The 26894-nt window shown below is 41.5% G+C and overlaps 2 protein-coding genes across 5 annotated transcripts in view; one reads left to right on the top strand and one right to left on the bottom strand.

The window, feature by feature from the left end:
• Window positions 1-1302, bottom strand: part of TMEM182 (transmembrane protein 182) — an 81062-nt gene extending 79760 nt beyond the window's left edge. For both annotated transcript variants that reach the window (XM_019021456.4, XM_019021458.4), the window contains exon 1: window positions 1194-1302. The gene's annotated coding sequence lies outside the window, so the exon portion shown is untranslated. The remainder of the gene's footprint in view (window positions 1-1193) is intronic.
• MFSD9 (major facilitator superfamily domain containing 9) lies at window positions 1302-23480 on the top strand. Of its 3 annotated transcripts, none has more exons than XM_004031536.5 (6): window positions 1302-1561; window positions 5685-5772; window positions 7022-7065; window positions 11113-11242; window positions 14186-14395; window positions 18903-23480. In XM_004031536.5, exons 1-6 carry the CDS (start codon window positions 1397-1399, stop codon window positions 19688-19690), a joined length of 1425 nt encoding a protein of 474 aa, XP_004031584.5. In that variant the 5' UTR covers window positions 1302-1396; the 3' UTR covers window positions 19691-23480. The 3 variants fall into 3 exon arrangements, with proteins under 3 accessions (XP_004031584.5, XP_004031585.5, XP_063551745.1); XM_004031537.5 differs by having other exon boundaries at window positions 1319-1677; XM_063695675.1 differs by having other exon boundaries at window positions 1479-1561; window positions 5668-5772.
• Window positions 23481-26894: the final 3414 nt, after the last annotated feature.

The following is a 26894-nucleotide window of genomic DNA, read 5'->3' as shown; positions in this document are numbered from 1 at the left end:
ACAGTGAGTGGTTTTAATGGGTTAACATGAGCAGCCCTTTCAAGGCGCCTTTCCCAGATGAGTTACTCACAAAATTTCAAGCACAAAAAGACTAGTTTCCTCAGCTATAGGAGAGCAAACTAGTTCTCCTGCAAAGGAGTCTCAGAATAACTTGGGGGTTCAAGATTGACAGTTTCACCTGGATTCAATTATATGTCTTAATTCTAAGTATCAGTATTCCACTCCTCCCTATTCAGTGCCCCTCCCATGAGAAACTTTGCAACACTGAATTTAACAGATCTTAGAATTTAGCAACCTACACAAGTAAATTGAGATTTTGAGCAAAATCTCAGTAAAACGTCAGAGTCTTCTTGATCCCACAGTGAAAGAGGAATAAATAACAAGTTCTAAAGAAAAGAGGGGCTAGTCACTATTGTTAACATTTATTACTTACCATGTGTCATGGGCTTTGCTAAGTAATTTAAAGGCATCTTTTGGTGTCATACACTCACTTAATTCCTTTCATTGCACTCAGAATAAACCCCAAATCTCTGTTATGGCCTTCTGGGTCCTAAATGGTCTGCACTCCTGCTGACCTCTCAGTTTGATGAGGAAGTTTCAGCCACACATATCTTCTTTCCACTCTTCTCAGCTTACATGTCACCTCCTCCAAACTGCTTTTCTAAAGTAGCTCACTCCCCACCTCATTACTTTCCACATCAAGACCGTGCTTCTTTATATTATCACCATATTATTTTACTTATTTTATGCTTTTTTATTGCATGTTTAGTATTTTTATTTATGTTTATTTACTGCGTGCTTATTATTTTTACTCCATGAGACTGTAATCTCAACTCAGGCATAGACCATCTATGGTTTGTTCACATTGCACTGCACCAGAAAGGATCTTAAGAAGCATATGTAGAATTCTCACACCTCTAGAAGTTGGACTACATTATTTCCTACTGCTTTTTAAATAGGCAAACGAAAGCTTGGAGAGCCACGTTAACCTATCCTAGGTCTGTCACAACCAACTGGTGGCCAGGGTCTGTGGATCTTCAAGCTGGAGTTGGTCACCTCCTAGCATAACTCCATAGGAGGAAGTGAAGCTCAATACAATTCCCTCCTGTCCTCCAACGATAGGGGCAGCAGGGTCTGTACCCAGAGGAAACAAAGAGCATCATCATTATCATCACAAACTGGTGTGTGCTTACCGTATTGACGATGTGCCCAGTCCCCACCTCGCCTGAGACCAGAACTCCCAGTTAGCACCGGCCACGCACCCGCGGAGCTGCCAGGTAGCACCCGCCCCCTCTCTCTGCGCAGGCGCGCGCCTCCGGCTTCCGCTCGGGGCGGGGCTGGGCTCCCGGGGTCGGTCCGTGGCTGCTGCTGCGTCCGACCCCCGGCCGGCGCGGGTATGGAGCTTGGGGGTCACTGGGACATGAACTCGGCCCCGAGGGTGGTCTCGGAGACCGCAGAGCGGAAACAGGAGCGGAAGACAGGAACCGAGGCGGAGGCTGCCGACTCCGGTGCCGTCCGAGCCCGCCGCTTCCTGCTCTGTCTCTACTTGGTGGGCTTCTTGGTGAGTGCGAGCGTGGGGGCTGGGAGCAAGTGCTGACTGTGTTCGGGCCTGGGGACCCAGGCGGTTCTTGGAGCTTCCGGGGAACTCCCAGGGAGTGGGAACCCGCAGTCCGCCTGGTGAGTGCTTCGCTACCTATCAAGCTCTCCTCTTGCCCTATCACCCACTTCAGTCTGCATCTGGCCACACTGCTTTATTGCCCCTCGCGCTTTCTCTTGCACCCCGTTCGCGGAACGTCTTCCCTTCCCTGCCTTTTGAGAAGCCCTGGTACCAACCTCAGGTGTGACCAGGTGTTAAATGCTGTGGCAGGTGCAGCTTTTGCAGGGCGGAGAACAGGGGTGTGGGCAGGCTTGGAAAAGCCCAGCTGCTGTGCGGCTGCTGGTGAGGTAGGGACACGCAAGCCTTTTTACCAGAACAGGCAGGGGAGGCCGCTCTTGACCGCGCTTGGACAGATTTAGGCACATTTTCACTAGGATTCTTGGTTGACTTAAATATTAAAAAATGCAGATCAGAGTGAATTTTACCCATCTGCCTTTCGACAAACTGCGCATTTGCACAGCGTAGGTTTGGTTTCATCATGATGTGTGTGCCTGTGGTTTGCTTTTTTACCAGACCAGGCTGGAGAAGCCGCTGTTGATGGCCCCACTTGTACAGAATTGGGTGCATTTTCACTAGAGCTCTTGGTTGACTTGAATGTTTAAAAATGCAGATCAGAGTAAATTGTACCCATCTACCTTTGGACAAAGGGTGTGCATTGCACAATGGAGGTTTGGTTTCATCGTGTGTGTGTATATGTGTGTGTGTGTGTGTGTGCGCGCGTGCGTGTCCTGGTTTGCTCCCTGAGTGCTAATTTCCCACGTAGAACGGAAAGTTTAGTAAGCTGATTCATGGCATTTCTGAACACCTGCCATGTGGCAGGTGCTGCGGAGCTTCACTATTGTAATCCACAGTTCTGCCACAGAAGAATTCAGTCTTGAGGGTAAGGAAGCTGAGATAAGTGTCAATGGGAGAAGGCTGCCTTTGAGGCCTTGAAGATAGTATCTGATGGCACTGGGCCCTGGCAGGGAGTCATCGTTTTCTGCCCAGATGCAGATCGAGACCACCACTTCTCCCAGTTTCATGCACTCTCCATGCCACCACCTCCATGCAAGGCGTTCAGCTGGTAGCAACTCTATGTTGAGTTAATAGTTAAGATCACCATGAAAGCATGTTCACCAAATTGCTGCAAGCCCAGAAACACAAGGTCTTCAGGGAGGGTGGCTTTTTAGAGAGGATTTCTCTGCCTCTAGGCCATTACAGGATCCACCCTCCAGCACCATGCCTTTAACTTCAGAGACTGGCACTCCTTCTGACCACTATTCCTTTAATCTAGTAGTTCATTCTCAGCGTGGGGATGCTTCTTCTACTTTTCAGTCTAGGCACCTAGAATTCACAACCAGTGAGTATGGGTGGTTCTTGGAGAGGAGTTGGCTGACATCCAGCCTTTTTAGTTATGGGTCCCAAGCTATTGCTGTCCTGTCTCAGAAGGGACTTGGGCTGGTTCAGCCAGATGAAAACATTTGAGCCCTTACCTGGAAAGTCCAGACTAGGGTTCAGAGAATTTGACTTAGAATTCAAAATAGTTTTAGTATTAGAATAAAACAAAGCAATTCGCAGATCATTTGTTAAGGTCAGCCTTCCAATACAGATTTGAATATTCACAATTTATCATATGTTTTCTTTATGCTGTGTATTTGGCAAGTCTAATCTAGCAAGCCTGATACAGAATTTTAATAACTTTAATAATGTATTCAAGAGAACCATTAGGTGTCTCATATCTTAAGGGAAAAGTTTATGGTTTCCCAAAAGTTGAAAGAGTAGGGATTTTTTTAATGGATAATATTGTAAACAATTAAAATATATGAAGCTTTATATGAAAGTCACATAAAGCTACCTAACAGATGATTGTTAGATAACATCTAAGGAATATTATACATAATTTAGTTATTTTTTTTTGACATATTTAGGGATGTAGAGACCTCTAAGATTCTTGGACAAATGGTTTCTGAATGGGAGAGGAAGGGAACAAGATTAGAGAAGTCATTTGCCAAATTGTTCTGTTTTAGCAGTTATCCGTACTTCCAAGTTTTAATTTGTTTAGGAGGGAAGACCAAGATGACCATTGAGGCCCGTTTTGTTTAGGATGCTTAGATGGTGATGAGATCTATTATTTCAACCACTTTTTTCCTCCAGATACTTGGTGAGATTTGTTTTCCATCCCATCAGCTTTATTCAGGTGATAATTCATTTTCGTTGAGATAGTCCAGTAATCAATAATTACTGGGGTTCCTACCCTGAAAAGAGTCTTGAAACTTTTGAGTGTACATATTCATCAATTTTTATTGAAAAATGTTGATATTCAGTGAAAGTTTAAGTGGCCCCTTCTGACATGATCTTTTTATAAGTGGTTACATGCATATGACCAGATGCCAAATGCAGTGATTTTGAAGAAGCTATGGATTGAGAAGCAGAAAGGAGTTGCCTTTTATAGTGAAGGAGAAGACAATTTTAGAACAGAACTTCCTGAGAGGAAAGATTCAGTGGCCAGTCTCCTTGGAAGAATATAGTACTTTTCAGACTCACCAAGTGCTAAAGTAATACCAATCATCAGTTATTGCCTTTGAGTCTGTATTTTCATACTTACCTTCCATAGAGCTCAGTCTCTTGACCTAAATATTTCTCTCCATCTCTTATGTAGGATACCCATTTTATTAAATGATATGTTGTACTGGGACTTTTTTTTGGAAAAAAATTGTTATTGGACAATTGAGTTTCCTTTTCTGAAAGATCCAGAAGATTCAATAGGTGGCTGGTACATTTTGAGTCTTTTAAATGTATAAAAATCAGTGGGCTGATGAGATGCAACTGACAGCAAAGCCCAAAAGAAATGGACTCAGACCCAAAGGAAATTTTAAGTAATGGCAATATTGAAATAATAAACCATCACTCTGGTAATGTAATTTTAAGAGCTAATTATAGTCACGTGATATTAGATAACAGGGTCATCTAAAGATGTAACCATGGAAAAGGCCCACTGAAAAGAGTATGTGGAAATTTATGTATCTATAGTTATATGAATGTACAGCTACCAGGACAGGGAAGGGGGAACAAAAGATTAACTCTGAGCTCAAGGAAAATACATATTTCATGCGAGTTCTTTCTTTCCAACTAACCAGCTATATGAAAGAAGGAATTCAGGTTGAATATAATGAAAACTGTGTGTGTGCAATGTTTTTTCTCCCACTAAACCAACTGTAGCAGGTAACCTAGTGAGAATAAGAACAAAATTAAAGGAAAAGTTAACAGTCTGTCTATTAACTCAGAATACCTAGCAAAAAGGACCTGTCCTTATCCCCAGAACTGAAGAAGGGAGAAGACATGTTTGAGCTTACATTGTTTTATTAGGCCTTTCTCAAGCATTATGCCACTTAATGCTCATCATATTTCTACCAGGCAGGTATTACTGTTCTACCCTTTGCAGATGACAGCACGGAAGCTTGGTAACTTTAAGTAACTTTCCAAAGACACATGTTTAGTAAGTGATGGAGGTGGAATTGAGAACTGTCTGCCTGACCCCAAAGCCCATTCACTTTCTATGACTTAGCTGCAAAACACTGGCCTTTCCCCAGTGCACCAGCTTCTTCCTTCTTGCTTTACTGAGCCTTTCTTCTCAGGTATTATTTTATAAGCTTATAAACTACAGGTCCTAGGACATTAGCCACTTTCGCCAACTCCAGAAGGAAACATATTTTTAAGCAAGTGCTGGTTCACCAATAAATACAAATTATGACTGCATTTTTTCTTATGACTTATCCACAGAAAATATGGGGTTTTTTGTCTGTTTTGTTTGAGGAACTTCTGTAGCATATCCTCCTTGAGTGTAAAGTTAAAACGGATCCCAGGTCAGACTAATCCAGGCATTTGCAAGTGGCAGCGGATTTGTATGGCATGCTATGGAATCCAATTATGATTTCTTACGTGTTTAAAATTTTAGATATTGGTTTTATTTTTTAAATTAGTTTAAATTTTTAGGTTTACTAGTTTGAAAAATACTAATTTGAGTCCATCAGCATTTATTTTGTTTTAGGATTTGTTTGGTGTCAGCATGGTTGTGCCTTTACTGAGCCTTCATGTCAAGTCCCTTGGAGCAAGTCCAACAGTTGCTGGAATAGTAGGTGAGTGGTCGATATTGCTCATTTTTAGAGCACTGAATTTTAAATCCTCTGAACCAAGTACCTGAAAACAATTCAATTTTGTATCCAAATATTATCCAAAGGTAAGTGGGAAATGAGATAAAACAAATTTCCAGAATATTTTAAAATATTACCCTATAGCAAATGCAATTCCTTTTTTCTAGACGACGTATGTTCAAAGAGATTTTGAGATTTGAGCACTATAACCAAGTCCCATGCCACTAGTGGCAACAGGTACTTATGGAGCCTCTGCAAGGAGCTGGCTGTGTGTATAAAAGGGTAGGTACATGTGGACTCCTGCCTACAGGAACCCTTAACCTAATGTGAGAGACCAGGGAAACATAATCTACAGAAATTACATCTCGTGGGAAAGGGTTTCGGTGAACATTAGCCAATTAGTTGCAAGCTTCTCACACCGTCACCAACACATCATAGATATTGTAGGGTTTCTCTGCCTGTGCAGCATAAAAATTCCATCCAGAAGTCATTGATTTACCAAAAAGGCAAGAGACAGCAGGGCTTAGGACTATGCTAACTAATGGGAAATTGTTGAGACTAACAGCTCTTGATCATTCACAAGCCAAACAAGCAAGTGTTTGTGGACAGTCTTGTACATAATATTTGTTAAATCATGGTCCATGCCGTGATTTGTATTTCCCTCGACAAATGTACTTGGAATTACACTGGACCACCCAGCAGTGTGAAGGTTTTTGGGAAAATCAGATAGGGCACATTGCATGATAATGGAGGTAAAAGAGCTCTGTAAAAAAAATATAAGTTCTTTATAAAATAAATCATTTTATAAAACCATTACACATTAGAAACATAAGAGACAATGTTAAGATTTTAAGGCTTAGTAGGGTTTTTCCAGAATTTAAATTTCTATTCCCCTGAGTACTCTCTATGCTGTTTCATAAGTTGAAGCTACACAATCTCATATGATGGAAGGACAATCATACAGCGTCCATAACGTCACCTTTTGCCTTTTTTCTCTCTTCTGTTTACCCTCAATTTTTTGAAAACCTTTTGTTAGAAATTGTATTACTTCCATTTTGTTAGAAATTGTATTACTTCCATTTTTCCAAGTAGAAAAAAATAAAGATGTGAGATAATTTAAAACAAAAAGGTATCTTACCCTAATGTTTTTCTGTTGGTTTCTGTGTAATTGTTATCACATTAATCTATTTTTGTGATAGGTCTAGCTGATTTTATTGTTATTGATTTTTTACAGGCTCCTCCTATGGCGTTTTGCAACTCTTTTCTAGCACATTGGTGGTAAGTTATCTTCCATTTGGTAAAACATGATCACGTGTCTCATCCATCACAGATGTAGTAAAATTGGGGACTTGAAGTTTATCAAAAAGTGATAGATTTGGGATGAGAACACCTTTAAATTGTAATATGTTCTTCCTACAATTCCCTGCTTTTTACAGACAAAAAGAATGTAAACAAAAGTTATTACCAATTTTAGGCTGGGCACGGTGGCTCACGCCTGTAATCCCAACACTTTGGGAGGCTGAGGTGGGTGGATCACGAGGTCAGGAGATCGAGACCATCCTGGCTAATACGGTGAAACCCCGTCTCTACTAAAAAAAAAATACAAAAAAATTAGCCAGGCATGGTGGTGGGCACCTGTAGTCCCAGCTACTCGGGAGGCTGAGGCAGGAGAATGGTGTGAAGCCGGGAGGCGGAGTTTGCAGTGAGCCGAGATCGCGCCACTGCACTCCAGCCTGGACGACAGAGCGAGACTCTGTCTCAAAAAAAAAAAAAAAGTTATTACCAATTTTATTATTTATTTCACTTCATTGACAGTAATCAAACCCATTTATATTTCTGCTATTCTATTTAAAGTTGTGTATTTTGAACTAAATAAAAGCTTTTTTATAAGACTTAAGTGTATAGACAGAAGGGGACATTTGGATTGGCTGATTGTGTATGTGCAGCATGAAGTAGAAAGATCCAGAGGTGGCCAGGCATGGTGGCTGGCACCTGCAGTCCCAGCTACTCAGGAGGCTAAGGTTGGAGGATCGCTTGAGCCCAGGAATTCAAGTCTATCCTGGGCAACATAGGAAGGAAGACCCTGTTTCTAAGAAATCAAAAAAAAGAAACACAGATTCAGTGGCGACCTTGTCACTGCCCTGCTTCTGACCACTCAGTTGTTTGAATTTCAGAGACCTTACCTGATGTCCCCTTCTCTCTCCCTGTGCTGTCTACTGTGATCACTCTGGTCTGGAGACCTCAGCGTCCAGTGGTTCAGGCGGTTCAGTAGAATAGTCTATTTAGTCTCACAATTGATCAGTAGTGACTTTGGTCTCAATAGCTGGCCTGGGGGTCTCATATTTAATGAACACAAAGTGTACTTATGTTTCCCAAGAGTTGCTTTCTTGTAAAATATATTTTTAAAAGAAATTCAGTCAGATTCCATAATAAATTCTTAAATAAGTAAACAGCTACTTCCTGATTTATTGAAGTATTTCATATATTATATTTCCATTACAATAATAGTTTTAGCCTCATTTAAACTTTATAGTAACCCAGCAAAGTAGTTTGGTATCTTTCTTTTATGTAGGAGGAAATTAAGACCAATTAAGACCCACATAGGTTAATTTGACTAAGCCACCTAATTTCAGTATTTAGGCTCTAAACCCATATTATTTTTTTTCTAAGAGTCATCTGTCATTGCCTTAATGATATAAAATGGTAAATGGGTAACTAGAGTTATCAGATTGTACAGGAGAGCAATGCACTTGCTTGTCAAGCAGAATGTCGTATTTCATGTTCTTTCTTGTGAGAGAAAAGTTTGAGTTACATCTTAGTAAACACCTTTTCTCTTTATTTGTAAACTCACTCCCAAAATATCTGATGTGTGTATCTGTTAGAGCTATTAGGTCACAGTGTATGTTAAGTCTTTAAATGTTTTCTCTTCCTGGACTCTGGTCTTCCTGAGATACAGACCAGGCTTACTTGCTTAATTTTTTTATACTCTTACTTATCAGAGTACCTCGCAATAGTTAGCACTTTATGAATGTAAATTTTTATTGCTAACTTCAGATTTTCCTTTGTTGTTTGATGTTTGTACTTACACAGAACATTTCATATGTCTTTTAGCTGAAATTTAATGAAAACCTTTCTGAGAAAGCCTTAAGATACAGAAATTCCTAGTTAAAATTTCCTTTTTAACCCATACTTCTGTAAGCACATATTTTAATTATAAATTTTACCAAAAAACTTTTAGTTTTGAGAACAAATCTTTATAAAGAAAAAGTATATTCTGTCAGATTTGGCTAATGTTTTTAAATAAATGTATTTTAATAAAAAATTATCCATTTATTAAGTACCTATGTGTCAGGCCCTGTTTTGAGAACTTTATTTCCTCTAATCCTTATAATAACCAGCCTCAAAGGGTGGTTGTGGGTCTTTAATGACTCATTTTATATTAAGCACACAGAAAGTGTTGAGTGGGGAAGATAATCTCTGAGGCAGATATTATTCTTGTTTTACAGGTAGAGAGACTGAGGCATAGAGAGGTTAGCTCATATGTCCGAGGTCGTGGTGGAAGGAATGATGAGTTCAGCGTTGAGCCCAAACAGCCAGGCTTAGGGCCAGGGTGTAACTCCCAGATTATACCACTGCCCTGTGAGTACAAGGAGGCCAGTAACCCTTTCCCCAGATCAAAAGAGTATGGGGAATTTCTAAAATTCATTGAAATGAAAATTGGGGAGTAGGATTGAAGACACCTATAGAAGGATGACAGTATTTTGGAAGGTTTACCTTAAAAATATTTTATAGAGGAAGTTTACATCCTTATGTAAAGGGATCTTTCGGCCCCTTAAGAAAAAGATAAACATATCAATAAAAATGTGGAGAGGGCATGAACAGGTACACTTGGCAATTGGCATGGAGGAGTGGCCTGTGAGATTCCTTCCATGGTTAGTGGAGAGGGTGAGGAATGGTTGTGGAACATCACTGAGGAAGGAGGGATGCAGGAACCAGCCTCAGTCACCTCCCAGCCGGGACTAATGGAGACTAGCGCATTGTACTGGAACTGGGGGTCATCCAGGGTTTCACACAGCACGGGGGACCCTGTTTCTTAACCCTTTTACACAGTGCTCCATTGATAGCATAGTGTTTAGTAATTGTTGTTTTAAGTCAGTGCCTTTTTTTTTCAAACATAGCTTCACCCAGAACATCAGTATGTGAAATGGCAGGCTTCCTCCTGGGCCACCTCTGTGGTCTTGCTCAACATCCTTACTTGCATAGAGTGTTCAGAAGGGAGCTACGCCGGGCAGGTTTCTGAGGCTTCCCAAATGTGGGAATTCTAAGGGGACAGAAATGCTGCCTTATTTGCCTCTCTCAAGAGAAAATGCAAATAGTACACAAATTTTAAAAAAATTATCAGGAAAAAAGGCAAACATAATTTTAAAAAATGCTGCTTAACAAATCTGTAGATTTTAAACATTGACAGTAACAGTGCTGGTTGAAATACAGGGAAATGGAGACTGTTACTGTTCTAATTACAGTATATATGGGATTACAAATCTTTCCAGAGAGTAATTGGTCAGTATATGGCAAATGCCTAAAAAAAATGCCTGCATAGAATTGGAACAACTCCAATTCTAGGGGTTTGTTCTAAGGGAATTTTTAAGGGTATCTGTGGAGAATTTGCTATGAAGATGCTTATTGTAGCGTTATTTATATTTTTGACAAATTTTTAAAGAGCAAAAATCTAACATAACTATTTGTTAAATAAATATTGGTATGTAGTGGAATAAGGAATACGATTAAAATGGTAACAAAGGCAAAGTTTTAATAACATGGAATGATGCTTAAGTCATATTAAGTAGAAAAGCAAGTTACAAAATAGAGCATATTGTATGACCACTTTGTTAAAATATAGGTACATTTAGGATTATGATGTATTTTTGTATTGGTCATTTTGTTTTTCAGTATTTTCTAAATTTTTAAAAAATGTACATGATGTCTGAAGAGTGTAGTTTTATAAAGTAATGAGAATGGAGACAATAATGAGGCTTTATAAATTATACTTTATCATTTCTCCTGCCTTTCTTAGCTACCAGATCATCAGACTTGTTTGTTTGTTTGTTTTTGGACAAAAAAAAAATGCATTGTGTTTTTCCATTCACTGTGTGTGAAGATCAGAGAAAATAACTTACTCTGACAAATGGCATCATGGAACTGAGCATCTGAGGATCTGACACTGAATCTTCCATTGTTTTCCCCTGGTCACTTTGTTTTGGTCATTTGCATGGTGGTAGTCGTTACTGTGGATGGGGTCCAAGGGCTTTTTCTTACTTTCCTCAGGGCTGCTGGAGCGATGTCGTGGGAAGACGGTCTTCCTTGCTGGCATGCATTCTACTCAGTGCCCTGGGCTATCTCCTTCTCGGAGCAGCCACCAATGTGTTTCTGTTTGTCCTGGCTAGAGTCCCGGCAGGTAAGTGACTTTTTTTTTTTTTTTTTCAAACGTAGCTTCCCCCAGAACCTCAATATGTGAAACTGCAGGCTTCCTCCTGGGCCACCTCTGTGGTCTTGCTCAACATCCTTACTTGCTTAAAGAGTGTTCAGAAGGGAGCCGTGCCTGGCAAGTCTCTGAGGCTTCCCAAGTGTGGGAATTCTAACAGGCAGAAATGCTGGCCTGTGTGTGTGTGTGTGTGTGTGTGTGTGTGAGCGTGTGAGTGTGTGTGTATGTCTATGTCTTATATAAAGCCTGTTCCTGCTGGACATTGCCTCTTTGATTAGCACTTACCTAAAGTGCTAATTACAATGGCAGTTGTGACTATAACTGACACCAGCAGCTGCTGGCCATTGAACATTTAGCATGGGCCAGGCACTCTGCTATCTTGACCAAACCTGGAGTTGTACTTGACAGAGCCCCTTGCCCCTCAGAGCCTGTCAGCGTGAATGATCACACTACTGTATTGGGACTTGTCTCCTTCCTGTTTATCTTACTCTACATCATTCAGTAAGAATTTGTTAAGTGTCTTTGGCCAGCACTGAGGTTCCTGTTGTGTCCCTTGGTGAGCCTGTAGTTTTGTAACTGGGCTTCCTCACATCAAATTGGGATTCACTTCTTTAGCTTTCCTGTGGCCTCCTTCTGTCTGACTGTCAGTTAGGGGGGACACTGGGATTATGATACAGCAGCTCGTGGGCGAGTTTGCTGTTTCCAGGCTCGTCTGGACTGTTTTTAACATTTTGAACTAGCTTTTATTTTGTCCATTTTTTGAAACACCTCCTGTGAATGCGGGGTAGCGCTTGGTGGGTATATTATTCCTGTAGAAGCTCTTTGTTCTCTCTTTGCCGTTCTTAGGAATTAGAGGAGTTTCAGTGTCTCTCTTACTGTACCTGTCAGAGCACTGGCAGGCTTTGCTACCCTGCTTGACAAGTCAGGGGCATTGGGCACCATCTCAAGTTTTGTTAAACTGCTTGCTTTTAACTGACTCCCCAAATAAATAGAGCATCACATAACTCATTTTAACATAGACGTGATGATCAGCTGACTCACCTGGGATTTCCACACCATTTCTGTGGAATATATACTTTTTTCGTTTACTCTGAAAGTCTGCAGAGTTCAGCCCCCAACATTCTTAACCATGCCTTTTTGTTGACTAGATAAATGCTTTATGAAGGTCTTTGCTTAAATGTGGTCAGTTGTCTTTACAAACCCCAGTACCACACAAAATCCAAGTGATAGCCATTGTATGTGCATCTGGTGTTGAGTTTATTGTCCTTGGTGGGCAGCATGTGTTTCTATAGTATAACACACTCCACCATTATGTGGTATGTACTGTTCATAATTCTAAAGAAGCAGATGGGGAAGATGAATAAGAACGTAGAGTTGTTACAAAATGCATTGAGATTTGTAGGGAGGATTAAAATGTTTTATTTAATAGGAAGTGAGCCTGAGCTTCAGTAGTGAGAGTTCTCTTATATGAACTGTCACTGTGATCTTCACAAATGAGAGCTATACATAAAAACTCCTCCTTGCCCATGTAACCTCCACAGTGTTGAGTGGTCTGTGAACAGGAGCAAGCCGGGGGGGAGCTTCACAGGGTTCTGCTTCACAAAGTCAGTTGTGGATTCAGATCCTTGTGTCCTAAAAATGAACCACTGACTTCAAGTCAGTGCCTGAGGTTTAAGTGCCTGAGTTGGACGCCTCATTTTCCATTCCACTCTGTCCACCACCCCAACCTCTGAAAGAGAAGAGAAGCTTAGGCTGGGTTGTTCACGGGATACTCTTACCACAGTCTTCGTCCCTCATGTATGTAAAGTGAACCTGACATCAATACAATTTCAAAAAGAATCATAGAATTCCTGCGAGACCTATGGAAATCATGTGCTGGCCCAGTCCTCTCTGACGTTTAAGGAAACAGGTCTAGGGAGAGTCCATCTACCTAATTCCAAAAGAGATTTATACATTCGCTTTCCAAAAAGGCTGGCTGTCAGGCACACAACCACACTACTTTTGAGGCAGAGCTGGGAATAGATTAGTAGGACGAGTGTGTTGAAGCACTCGGCGGCAGCATAGTGATGTGCAGAGTGAGACTGCCCACAGGAGATCATGGAGAAACGCTGTGTCACATCACGCTTGAGTGATTCATGCAGATCCGCCAGCTGCATTTATTCAGTTTCTACTATGTGTTGATCAAAATAGTGGGCCGCTGGTTACCAGAATCTGTCAGCATGTTTGCAAGTATGGTTGTTCTGCACATGGGGGTCTAGGGACATAGGAGTCAAATGCATCTGCAGAGATATGAGGAGTATAGTTGTCAGTTACTTTAATTTCTTATTAAAAGTTACATCACAGCATTCAATTTGTTCAACAAATTCACAGGCCTCTTACTGGTAGGAAATCCATTGGTATTGGTTCAATGATGGTGCTATCAAATTTCTACTCACTCCTTGTCCTCTCCCCAGCTCCATTTCTCTGTTCTTTGGTTTATCCTCAGGGTCAACCTTAGGGCTGGCCATAGAGTAGGCATGCAGTAAATATTGGCTCAATGAGTTAATGTGTAAAGAATGAAAACTTGCTTTATGGAAGCCACCGTGAAATGCAAGCGTAACTGGGAGACACTTGGGAGGTCATGACAGGAGGTAGGCAAGCTGAGGGTTAAGGGACTTGATTGCCAGAGATAAGGTGACTGACTAGGATCAGAGTGCTAGGCCAGGAGTCCAATTACGGTAGGATGGAACCGGCAGACCTCAGAGGTTCAAAGAAAAAGAAGATCAGATGCCTTGGTGGTATAGTGGTGAGCATAGCTGCCTTCCAAAGAAACCAGAGATCAGAACTCCATCAGGGATAGAGGTTAAGCACAGGATCATAAGTGAGATACTTATGGTCTGGAAAAAGTTACAGAGCATGTTTCTCATCCCCTTGCAGGTATTTTTAAACACACTCTCTCCATCTCAAGGGCTCTACTTTCTGATGTGGTTCCAGAGAAGGAACGGCCGCTTGTAATCGGACACTTCAACACAGCCTCTGGTGTGGGCTTCATCTTGGGCCCCGTGGTCGGTGGCTATCTCACTGAATTAGAGGATGGGTTTTATCTCACAGCCTTCATCTGCTTTTTGGTCTTCATTCTCAATGCTGGTAAGTTGACAATCATGAGAAGATTGTTTTGTGTATTCATACTGACCAATCTACCTACTTTTCTCTTATTTCTTTGCAATTCGTTTTTATCAGAATAGACAGACTCATCGTCCAAAAACGAAAGTCATTTTGAGGAACCCCCCCCTAGTATTTTCCACAGTGGCTGGTACCAGTTTACATTCCCACCCACAGTGTGCAAGAGTTCTCTTTTCTATTTTTTTTTTTTTCTTTTTTGAGACCGAGTTTTGCTCTTGTTGGCCAGGCTGGAGAGCAGTGACGTGATATCAGCTCACTGCAACCTCCCCGTCCCAGGTTCAAGCGATTCTCCTGCCTCAGCCTCCTGAGTAGCTGGGATTACAGGCATGTGCCACCATACCCGGTTAATTTTGTATTTTTAGTAGAGACGGGGTTTCTCCATGTTGGTCAGGTTGGTCTCGAACTCCTGACCTCATGCGATCCGCCGCCTCCGCCTCCCAAAGTGCTGGGATTACAGGCGCGAGCTACCGCGCCCAGCCCAAGAGTTCTCTTTTCTCCACATCCTCATTAACACTTATCTTTTAAAAATATGTCTGTATTAGCCCTCCTAACATGTGCGAGGTGATTTTTCATTGTGGTTTTGATTTGAATTTCCCTGATGATTAGTGACATTGAACACCTTTTGTTTTTCCATCAGCCACTCCTTGGAGAAATGTCTATTCAGATTTTTTGCCCATTTTTAAACTTGGTGTTTTTTTTGTTTTTGTTTTTGTTTTTGTTTTTGTTTTTTTTGCTGTTGAGTTGAAGGAGTGCCTTGTATAGTTTGGATATTAACTCTTTATCAGATGTATGATTTGCAAATCATATCCACTGTGCAGGTTACTTTTTGCTTTGCAGATTGTTTCCAGGTTGCCTTCTCACTTTGCTGATTTGTTTCCATTGCTGTGCAGAAGCTTTTTAGTTTCAGGTAGTTCCATTTGTCTATTTTTGGATTGGTTTTGTTGTTACACCTAAGAAATTATTGCCAAGGTCAATTTCAAGAAGCTTCTACCTTCTTTTACAGTTTCAGGTCTTATGTTTGTCTTTAATCCATTTTGAGTTGATTTTTGTCTTTAATCTATTTAAGTTGATTTTTGTAATGTGATGTGAGGAAGGGATTAATTTTATTCTTCTGCATGATACATGTTTTAGTTGCAATTTAAAAGGGAAATCTTTTATTTTTAATGTATTTAATATAAATTTAAATGGAAGTAAGAAAGAAAGACTATGTAGTCTCCTGCTACAGACCCCCAGTTGTTTCCATCACGGTAATGCACATGCCTCACAGCTGGCACAGTGGTAGGTGATGGGCAGACCCTGCCCCTCTCTCTGCCTTCCTCCATACAATCTGGCCATGCTGGCTTTCTGGTCTACCATATGTATGCCAGGCTCATTCCCATAGGAGGGCATTGTACCAGGCCTGTCTTCTACCTGCCACATTCATCCCACATCTGTTACTGGCTCTCTCTTTTCATCATTCAAGACTGAAATATCTGCTTCCTTAGGCCTTCTCTGACCATTCTGCCTAAAAGAGCTTAATTTTCTTCATAGCATTCTTGAAATTATGTTATTAGTTTGTTTTACTGCTTACATTCTGTTTGTTCCCCCAAATCAGTAGGCAGACTCCATGAGGGAAGAGATTTTGTCAGATTTACTCACTGCTGTCACCCCTGTGCAGAATACACATTGGGCCGGGTGCAGTGGCTCATGCCTGTAATCCCAGCACTCTGGGAGGCTGAAGCGGGAGGATTGCTTGAGCCCAGGAGTTCAAGACCAGCCTGGGAAAGATAGTGAGACCCTGTCTACAAAAAAATTTTTTTTAATTAGCTAGGCATGGTGACACATACCTGTAGTCCCAGATCCTCGAGAGGCTGAGGCAGGATTGTTTGAGCCCAGGAGGTCAAAACTACAGTGAGCCGTGATCACACCACGGCATTTCAGCCTGGGTGACAGAGTGAGATCCTGTCTCAAATAAAGACATACATATATACATACACACAGACACACACACACACAGACACACACACACACACAGGACTATGAGCTCCTTGGATGCAGGGCTAGTTGCTTAAAATGTCTTTCTTCTTCTTCACTTAGAGAGTGGTGCATGGCTGGCCCTTGGATAAATGACTTCATAAACGAGAATTCATGCTAGGCAGTTTTCCTTACATTTAACGATACTGTACTTTACTGCAGCTTCTTGAATCTTCATATTCAAGGTTCTCTTTTGCATGATGATTTCCATATTGGGTTAGGATGTCAGACCCAGGAAGCAAAGTTCATGAGCTTATTCTCAGTCCTCACAGAAATACATTATGATTTGTTGTCAGGAATTTACTTAGCCTGTAACTTGAATCAGGAGGGGTGGCCTTATGGATTCACATAAACCTAGATAAAAGTCTCAAACACATGCCTCATTGATGTGACCAGGTATCTTCACATATAAAGGAAGGTACATGAATGTGGTATCACTCAAAATTGAAAGTCAGCATATAACAAAGAAATTGGTTATGGAATTCTATTTTGGATCCTTCAACAATAGTGCCATTTAATATGTTGCCCTATCTTAAGCCTATAAATGGGTCTAAGCAGTTAGGAAAACATTCCGCTGCAAGTGTTCCCAACTACAAGGGCTTCAAGGAAGAGGGACTTGTTTTTCCAACATAAGAAACTTGAGGATAGGCAGGCTGGGGCCAATAAAATCGCAGAGGAGGAGAGGGAGGATGACCTGGCTAGACAGCACACACTGTCCCACCCAGGGCTTTGGCCATTCAGTGCAGTGAACATAATATCATGCTGCTTTCTCATCCCAGTCTTGCCATCCTTTACCCCCGAGTGACTATAGCTGTTCTTGTCAATGCTTTTACTCCGTTAGCTTCTTATATCCTCCTCTGATCCGCCACTTTGCCTGAGAAAGCCTTTTCATTGTGATTTCTGTGCATATGGTTAGGAACTCCAAACTCTGGAGTCTGACAGATTCAGATTCAAATCCCTGCTTTGCCAGTTTTTAGTGTGACCCTTGGGCAAATTGTCTCCCATTTTTTCATCTATAAAATGGGGTAACAAAACACATAGCCTTGTTATGAGAACTGTAAGAGGTTCTGCATACAAGCAGCTTACCCCAGAGCCTGAGGTAGGATTGCATAGACCTTGTCTTGTTTGTTAATATTTTCTTAGTGTTTCACACTTACGAACTCCATGAATATTGGAAGGTTGGACAGATGGATGGGTAGGTGGGTGGGTTGCTTATAGCAAGCACTCAACAGAAGTTAGTTGCCATCATCATCATCATTTTTATTATTTTCTACTTTTTTAGTTCATCAGCAATAATTCTTTCACATCTTTATCAATATTCTGTGTAATGTTCAAGGGCCCTTTTAAGATTGAATTATTAAAAGTCCACGTCCTCCACGTTCTCATGTGGTTGGTTTTCTGTTGTAAAGTTGTCTACAGCTGAAGCACTTATACAATATTTGGAGAAATGACACACAAATGAAGTTGCTGAAAACAACATGAAGCAGCACTGAATAGCCACTGGTCTGAGCTGAACTTTTAAGTGCTCTTTAGCACTTAAAAAACAGTAGGATAGAATTTGGAAGGATGTCCTAGAATGGCAAGTTTGAATTCAGTTTTAAGAACACTTTTGGGCATGGATTGGCAAGAGATCAACAGGCAAGAATGTGCTAGTCCTATGAGGACAGAGGTGGGATCATCTGAGTGGCGGTTAGAGCCACTGCGTAAGGTTGTATATGTTGTGGTCTATGAGAATGGTGCCCCCTGAGGTTTTGCAGGTGTGACCTGCACAAGCACTAGATGACCCTGACCTGGGGCAGATCCAAGCAGGTGCTTCCCAGGGAGAGTTGGCCAAGCTGTCCCTGCCCATCGGTCAAGCCAAGGCAGGCCGTCACATATGTGGCAGCCTGCACTTGCCCCAGCATGGCCCTTATATTGCAGTCTGGTTGCCTCTTTTCTTAGCTGAACCCCTTTTTAGGTTTTAGTGTCTTGAGTACAGTGTTTTCAGAGGGCTTTTCTGTGTTAATATATTTCTATGTTTAGCACTTAAGAAGCACTCCATGAATATTGGATGTGTAGATGGTTGGATAGATGGATGGATGTTACGTGGACAGACAGATAATGAATAGGCAGAGAATTAGAAAGTTAAGAAGGGAAGAATTTAAATTTATAACAATTCAGATATGAAATGATGAGATGTAGAACACTATCATAGGCTTTTGAGCTGGGAGGAAGCAGTGAGTATTTTGTAGGTATCGTGGTGTTCTTTTTTAAAGGCAAAGAGTCTTTTGCCAAAATCCTGATGTCAGAATAAAGCCATAGGAATGGTGAAAGACTAGATACAAAAATACAGACTAGTAAATTTAGTACCAAAATATAGATTAGTAATCTAACACAAATAATTGTCCCTTCCCCAAGGAGGTAGTGTATGGATTCAGTGCATTCAGATGCTTTAACGGGTCTCATGCCATTTTAACAGGTCTCGTTTGGTTCTTTCCATGGAGGGAAGCAAAACTGGGCAGTACAGAGAAGGGCCTGCCATTGCGAAAGACCCATGTGCTGTTGGGAAGGAGCCATGATGCAGTGCAGGAGGCAGCCACCAGCCGCGGAGCCAGGCCCAGCAAGAAGACTGCCCGGCCCTGGGTCGAAGTAGTGTTGGCCTTGCGGAACATGAAGAACCTGCTGTTTTCCGAAATGTGGGACATATTTCTGGTGCGCTTGCTGATGGCCATGGCAGTCATGCTGTACTACAGTAACTTTGTCCTGGCCCTGGAGGAGCGCTTTGGGGTGCGGCCCAAGGTGACAGGCTACCTCATCAGTTACAGCAGCATGCTGGGGGCCGTGGCCGGCCTTGCCCTGGGGCCGATCCTACGGCTGTACAAGCACAACTCGCAGGCACTGCTGCTGCATTCCAGCATACTCACCTGCACACTGCTGCTGCTCTACTCCTTGGCCCCCACCATGGGTGCAGTTGTCCTCTCCTCCACTCTCCTGTCCTTCTCCACTGCCATCGGCAGGACGTGCATCACAGACCTCCAGCTGACCGTGGGCGGGGCCCAGGCCAGCGGCACCCTTATTGGCGTGGGGCAGTCTGTGACTGCAGTGGGCCGCATCATCGCCCCTCTCCTCTCGGGGGTTGCCCAGGAGGTCAGCCCTTGCGGCCCCCCCAGCCTGGGCGCTGCGTTAGCCTTAGTGGCCATTTTCATAATGTCTCTAAACAAGCGACACTCTAGTGGTGATGGGAATAGTAAATTAAAAATTGAGTAGATGGATTTGGACAACATAAAGCAACAAAATTTGAGGTGGTTGAATGAGGGCCGGAGGCCATGATGAAAAGGGCACTTTGGAAAGGGTTGGGGTGGAAGGGAAATATTTCCGGGTGGGTGTGAGCTGTTGGGCTTCCAGGTCAGCTCTTGGCCATGCAGCCATGCCTGCAGGATGATCAGAAGTCACGGCACCTTGTGGGAAGGTTAAGACTGGAGCAAAGCTTTTCCAAGGTGAGCATATTCAGCGTTTACCTGGAAGTCTCTTCTTCCCACCTGGGCTAATCAGGTTACAATTTTCAGGGGTAAACAAACTACCAGCTACAGGATAGGGAAGTGGTGGTGGAATAAGAGAACATAATAAGATATGTGGAGGAAGGGAAGAAACCACAAGCATTTTCCTACTGAAAAATAGGGTGACATGTCAGTCAAATTCTGATCAACTGGAACTTGAGTTTCCAGTTAAATTCCATACACTAGGAGGGAGTTTTCTATCAAAATCCTGCAGATTGAAGAAGCTGGTTTATTAGAACCAGCCTGTCACTTTTCAAAGCTGCTTAAAAATAAGATACTGACCTCACCCCTAGAGATGATTCAGTGGGCCTGGGTGGGGCCAAGAAATCCGTGGTGTTTTGTAAGCACTGCTGGCGATTTCTCATGGCAGTAAAGACCACACTGAGACTGCACTGATTTTGATTAAAGTACATAGGCTTGGCTGTTTTTACACAGCTAACTAAATTTGGACTCTTAAAATTGTGTTTGTAATCACAATGTGTTACACCTTTCCCAGCTTTCAGCAGTTGTACTGCATGATGGAGCAGCGGGCCCTTGGGACCTGTTCCCTGTGCTCCCTGCCTCTGAGAGCCCAGCTTGCTCTGAAGTTGGACTAAACCACTTAGATGCTGGGGTTGCCAGCCTGCTCCTGGAAGCCTGCATTCCAGTCAGGTCGCATCCTTCTGCTGCTGACAGAACCCAGTGGTGAAGCCAAAGCACAGGAATGCTTTTAAAATGAACAGTTTATGCAGAATAAGGGTCAGGTGTCATGCCAGACCAGAACTTGATGCTACTGTGTCTTGTGTTAAGAATCATTTCCTGGCCAGGCTCGGTGGCTCACGCCTGTAATCCCAGCACTTTGGGAGGCTGAGGCAGGTGAATCACTTGGTCAGGAGATGGAGACCATCCTGGCTAACGTGGTGAAACCCTGTCTCTACTAAAAATACAAAAAAATTAGCCGGGCGTGATGGCGGGCGCCTGTAGTCCCAGCTATTCGGGAGGCTGAGGCAGAATGGCGTGAACCTGGGAGGCGGAGCGTGCGGTGAGCCAAGATTGTGCCACTGCTCTCCAGCCTGGGCGACAGAGTGAGACTCCGTCTCAAAAAGAATCATTTCCTTTATTTTTAGTTTCACGCCTGCAAACACAAGCATTCTGTTGATCAACGGAAATATTTTGATGTGCCATTTCTTGTCTAAACAAGTTTCATATACAGCACCGAGGGGGCCACGAGAGGCAGAGGCCCAGACAGAAGGTGAACATAGCCTTGCAGGGAGACATATGCCAGGCAGGATGACCATTGGGATTGCATCAAGTATTAATCAGTTACTTAAGGGCTTCCTGTCAGACAGTTGAAGTTCACATTCCTTTTACTTTTCTTAATTAGTCCACTAGGATGGTATGCCTGTTTTCAACTTAACACATGCATACTTGTAAATATTTTAGTACGCTACAGTAATTTGTCATATCTTTAATATTTATTGTTTGTAAAGCAGTAAACATTTCTGTATTTTAGAAGTCATGGAGTAAAATCAAATATTTATGATAAATAATTGGAAGTATGTTTTAGTTTGAAGATTGTCCTTTTTCCTATCTTGCTGCAAGGAAAAATGGACTTCTGGTTAGGTTTTACAATTGTGAACTTTTATGTAAATGTTAAGTGCTTTCGAGGAGACCAAACTATTATTAATAGATAAAATGGCCTTGCCCTTAAGGAGCAAATTAAATGTCATGGAGATTAGACTCAAAAGGCAATAAATAATCAAGGGTTTATGCAATGAAATAGAATTTCAGAAGAGTTTGGATCTCAAAGATTGTCCTTCACTCTCAGAAACAGGCAAGTTTCTTAAAAGCCCTTATAGTCGTGTTTTTATTTTAAAAATCGTAGCACTGTATTTTTGAAGTTTAAAAAGCCCATAAACTTAATGAGTCTTTATAATCAGACACATGGAAATATAGAAAACCAAAGACTGATCTTAGAATATAGAGAGACATGTTTGTTATTCTCCACTAGTGACTTTAGTATTTTGTTATGTGATGTTTTTTAGGTGCACCCTTTCTCATGACTCCTTTTACTTTAGATAATGTCTTCCTTTTTAAAGTGTGACCCAGAGACCAGTAGCATCAGCATCACCTGGGAGCTTGTGAGACCTGTGAACACTGAAGCTCCAGCTCAGACATGTTGGGGACCATTTTAATAAGATACCTAGCTGATTTTTTGCACAGCAGACTTTGAAAACCCCTGGTCTAATGGGTAGTATTTGTATCACTTATGGAATATAACCTCAGGGAAATTAAATCTGCTCAATTAACATTTGTGGTGTTTCATTTTTTAAATTCTCTTGAGTAACTTCTGTAGCCCTTTCCAGTGTGTCAGGTTGAGCCACATGAAGTTGCTATTTTTGTAAGTCAAAAATATCTTCATAGGGTTCAACTTACTATTCTATGGAATCTTATTTTAGAAGTATTGAACCTTCCTGAAATGTCTGTGAAGGAAATGTCACCCTTTCCAACACTCTGCCAGCCATAACTGCTTGGGAGCAGGTCTCCAGGATTTGGGTTCCGTAGAGCGGAAGGTAGGCCTCTGCCCTCATGTCTAGAGGGATGAATAACATTCTGAAAAGGTACAGGGTGTGTCTGGTCACAGGAGTCACCTGCAAGGCTCCAAACTCAGGCTGGATGGCCCCTTGGGGAGTGAATTCTGCAAGAGTTGCACCTGGGGCCAACAGAAGGCGCTGGAATCACTGATTCTGTATCCTGGCTACATGCCTTAGAACACAGGAACCAGACTCTGAAGCACCACAGGTGTTTCTGTGAATATCTGGAGTTGGGAATCACTGAGTTAGATCAAGAATGGATTCGGCTGCCATGCTCGGGTTGAGATTGTATTGACGGATTAAGGGGAATGACGGAAGAATTCCTGCGGTAAAGTGCTCTGAAGACACTCCTGTTTTAGAAAGAGCTCTCTAGCTGCAGCGAGGAGGATTAACTGGAGGCCCAAGGAGTAGTCTGGACTTTGGGGCAGTAACTTTAGGGGGGCCCTGAGGGAGAGCTGGTCGCGAGGACAGGGACAGCAGGCAGAGGTTGTGGCCCTCAGGGCAATCGCAGGAGAGGTTGTGAATAATTCCCAGGTGATGAGTGTGCAGCTTTGAGGAATTTCAAAGGGTTGCTTAGCGTCTTTTCCTGAAGACACTTCTATAAGATATTTAGAAATCTATCAGGAGTGAGAATCAGTCCAGTCAGAAAATTTTAGGCATTTGGGCAACTGCATTCAGAAAACAGCTATTTATTTGGAATGCATAATAAAAGCCATGAGACTGAATCTCCATGCCTCTTTGCCCCCTAGTAGCCTTCAAGAAGTCTCTAAAACAGGGTTACCACAGATTTAGCCAGGATGATGTGTAACAGCTTTTCTTGGAACAGGTTGATGGATTAAAATAACTTTTTTTCAGCCCTAATGTTTTTTTCTTGAATTTGCCAGTCACATGATAATTTTCTTCAAAAATAAAACTTTATAATTGTAATGAGGTACTGTCATTTATTCTTATAAGTTGTATTTTTAGAAGTCACTGATGTGTCTTGCTACATATTTCAATTCAGGATCCAGAAGTGCTTTGAAAAATGTCATCTCCAGTATGCTAGAACACATCTTAATATTAAAAACAAGGCTTTGGCTTTTAAAACCATTATGCAGATACCAAATATATATGTAATCTGACATTTATACTGATGGCCAGTAAGTAGAGGACAGTTGATCCTTGAACAACACAGGGGTTAGGAGTGCCAAGCCCCCAAAACGGTAGAAAATTTGAGTGTAACTTTCGACTCTCTAAAAGTTTACTACTAATAGCTTACTGTTGACATGAAGCCCTACCAACAATATTAATAGTTGACTGACATGTATTTTGTATGTTACATATATACTGTATTTTTACAATGAAGTAAGCTAGAGAAAAAATGTTAAGAAAAAGAAATAATATTATTAAGTGGAAATAGAATCATAAGGGTCTTCATCCTTGCCACCTTCATTTTGAGTAGGCTGAGGGGGAGGAGGAGAAGAAGGGATTGATCTTGCTGTCTTAGGGGTGGCAGAGATGGAAGAAAATCCCCGTTTAAGTGGACCTGTATAGTTCGAATCTGTGTTGCTGAAGGGTCAACTGTACTTTTAAGGTAACATCTCACAGTAGGATTTATTTCTAGTTAAGCAGATGCACAAATACTTAGATCTCTCATTTTTCCCAAACAGGTATCTAAACACCATTTTATAGATAGCTGTCTACTAAAACAATAAAAGCAAAACTTCTGTTTTCCTGTTTCAGTATATTATCAGAAACGTTTATTTATGAGATGGAGTCCCACTCTGTCGCTCAGGCTGGAGTGCAATGGCACAATCTTGGCTCACTGCAACCTCTGCTTCCGGGTTCAAGCAATTCTGCCTCAGCTTCCCGAGTTGCTGGGACTACGGGCACGCGCCACCATGCCCAGATAATTTTTGTATTTTTAGTAGAGACAGGGTTTCACTATGTTGGCCAGGCTGGTCTCAAACCCCTGACCTCAGGCGATCTGCCCACCTCTGCCTCCCAGAGTGCTAGGATTACAGGCGTGAGCAACGGTGCCTGGCCACTGATTCTTATTTTTAAAAGTGACTTAACACAGCTTGTATTGTTCCTTCCAGGGAGAAGATAATTATAAACATTAAGGAAGGAGTGTTAATTATTGCTGATAACTTACACAGCGTAAGAATGAACTGTAAGGATCTTGTTTGAACAAAGAATTGTATTTTGATCAGTCTTTATACTACATCTTGATACAGTTCTTTTTTCTAAGCGTCCACTGTAGAGGAAGAAAGTGGTTAAAATACCTATTAATGATTGCAACTTATAACATGGATAGGAGACAGTCTTCCTTCAAGCTTACCAAAGAATCTCCATGCCATTTTGAGTAGTTGAGACACAGCCTCTTATCCAGACAGAACTAGTTTTTTGTGTGATAGCTTACCTACCTACACCTGTCCCAAGTTTGCTTAATGAAATTGAAACCACATGAAATATCCAAAGCAAACCTAATAAAGGTGTTCTGCCGCTGACTCGGGCTGGACCCTTGTGGGGCTGTATGTACGCGACTTGGTAGGTGTTTGCCTTAAGTAGTCTGTTCTGTGGGGCTGAAGCATAGGCCTGGCCATCTCAAAGCCTAACATCTGTCAGGCCCAGTCTGTGACGTCACTGACAAGGGCGAGCATTTTCTTTGGGGCACCTTCAAAGTACCTTCACTGTGCATCTCTTTGGAGTGAATAACACAAAGCGTGATGAACTGTTACTGCCATTCAAAATAACTTTCTAGCTAAAGGTCAGGACTTAAACTAAAGGTTCAATAGTAAGACATAGTTATGGTAGCAAATCTATTATTTATTAATCAGATGCCAAACTATGTATTCATGGAAACCTAAAATTTGATGTATTAATACACATCTTTGCATAATCTTTAAAAATTATTTGTTAAGGCAATAATTGGAATTCTTTACGTTTGCATGGGAAGGCCGTATTTAATATTTAAAAGCATATACCATTTTTGAGCCCTTTTGCAGAGCCTTTTTAGATATAAAAATTAATGAACCAGTTAAAATGTTTATTCCTCTAATCACATTCTGTTACACTGTAATAGAGTTAGCCTAGTCTGAGATATATGTATTTGGAATTAATAGAATTGAAATTTTCAATACTCTGAAGCTCTTACCTTTGAAGAATTCTAGCCATCACAATCCCATTCAACACAAATGAGAGTGGTTTCATACACAAATACAAAAACTGGGACTGTTCTGTTTTCATGTATGTACTATTTTCTCCATAAGTGATTAAACGTTTACATGTGATTTAATATTTAAACTTTGGTAAGATTTTTCATAGAAACAAGGAAAAATTTCCTTTGTCCGTGTACATATACAAAATTTGTTTGGTAAGCAGGGTTATCCTAAGTGGATACAGAGAGCTTCATCTAAATTAGAAATTTAGTCTCCAGTCATACTTATGACTCAGCAGGAGCCAATAAAATAAAAAAGGATTAAAATGTCTGAATTTTTAATTCAAGATGTTTTGTTCCAGAAATCAGAAAAAATCACAGCCTCTGTATCTGGTATTCTGTCTGCTGGTCATCTCATGGAGTGACATTTCCATACCCTCCAGTAGAAGAACAACAGATTCCCATACACATTTCTGCACATACTGCACATACTGAAAGTTCTTGACGTATGTTCTGAGCCATCAAAATAATCTCTATGCTGTGTAGATTGAAAAGTTGATAATAATCCATTCACAGTAGACAGGTTAACTCTACACCTAGAAAAACTCATTTCCTGACCATGCGATTAAGAGAACAAAGCTACGATTTATTAGCTATACTTAGTAAAATATGATTTTATCTGAAAAGGTGCAGGAAGTTTAAAAAGAAAAAAGGATCAAAAAATGATGTGCCAGCGTGACACTGAAGTGGTCTGCAAAGTCCCCATCTGCATATTTGACCTGCACACCCCCAGGGTGGCTGATCCCTGTCTGAGGGTGTCAGCTAGACGCAGAGTGGATGATGCTGGGGGATTCTAAAGGAAGGTGTCATCTGTCAGGGACGAGGAGCCATGGTTATGCCACACAGCTGGTACCCAAAGGGGACTTCTGCTTTCCTTAGAAGGGGGTTGAAGAAAGGGTTAGTTAAAAAGTGAGATAAAAAGTAGCAGTGAGCCATACACTTTAACCTTGTGTGTTCTGAGCCACGAGTGTTATTTTTCAGATTGATGGGAGAATCAGCACGTGGTGTTCAAGCCTCAGCGGATAATGCCAACAGCTGCTTCATCCGGATAAAGTGATCTCTTTAATCACGTTTTTAAGAAGAAAGTACAGTGTGCACTTTGACAAAAATATTGCAGATTATGAAACGTGACTTTTAACATA

Source organism: Gorilla gorilla, chromosome 12, assembly GCF_029281585.2.
Source record: "Gorilla gorilla gorilla isolate KB3781 chromosome 12, NHGRI_mGorGor1-v2.1_pri, whole genome shotgun sequence".
Taxonomy (NCBI): domain Eukaryota; kingdom Metazoa; phylum Chordata; class Mammalia; order Primates; family Hominidae; genus Gorilla; species Gorilla gorilla.
The sequence above is the reverse complement of the archived record's forward strand: the minus strand, read 5'-3'. Positions and strand labels throughout refer to the sequence as shown.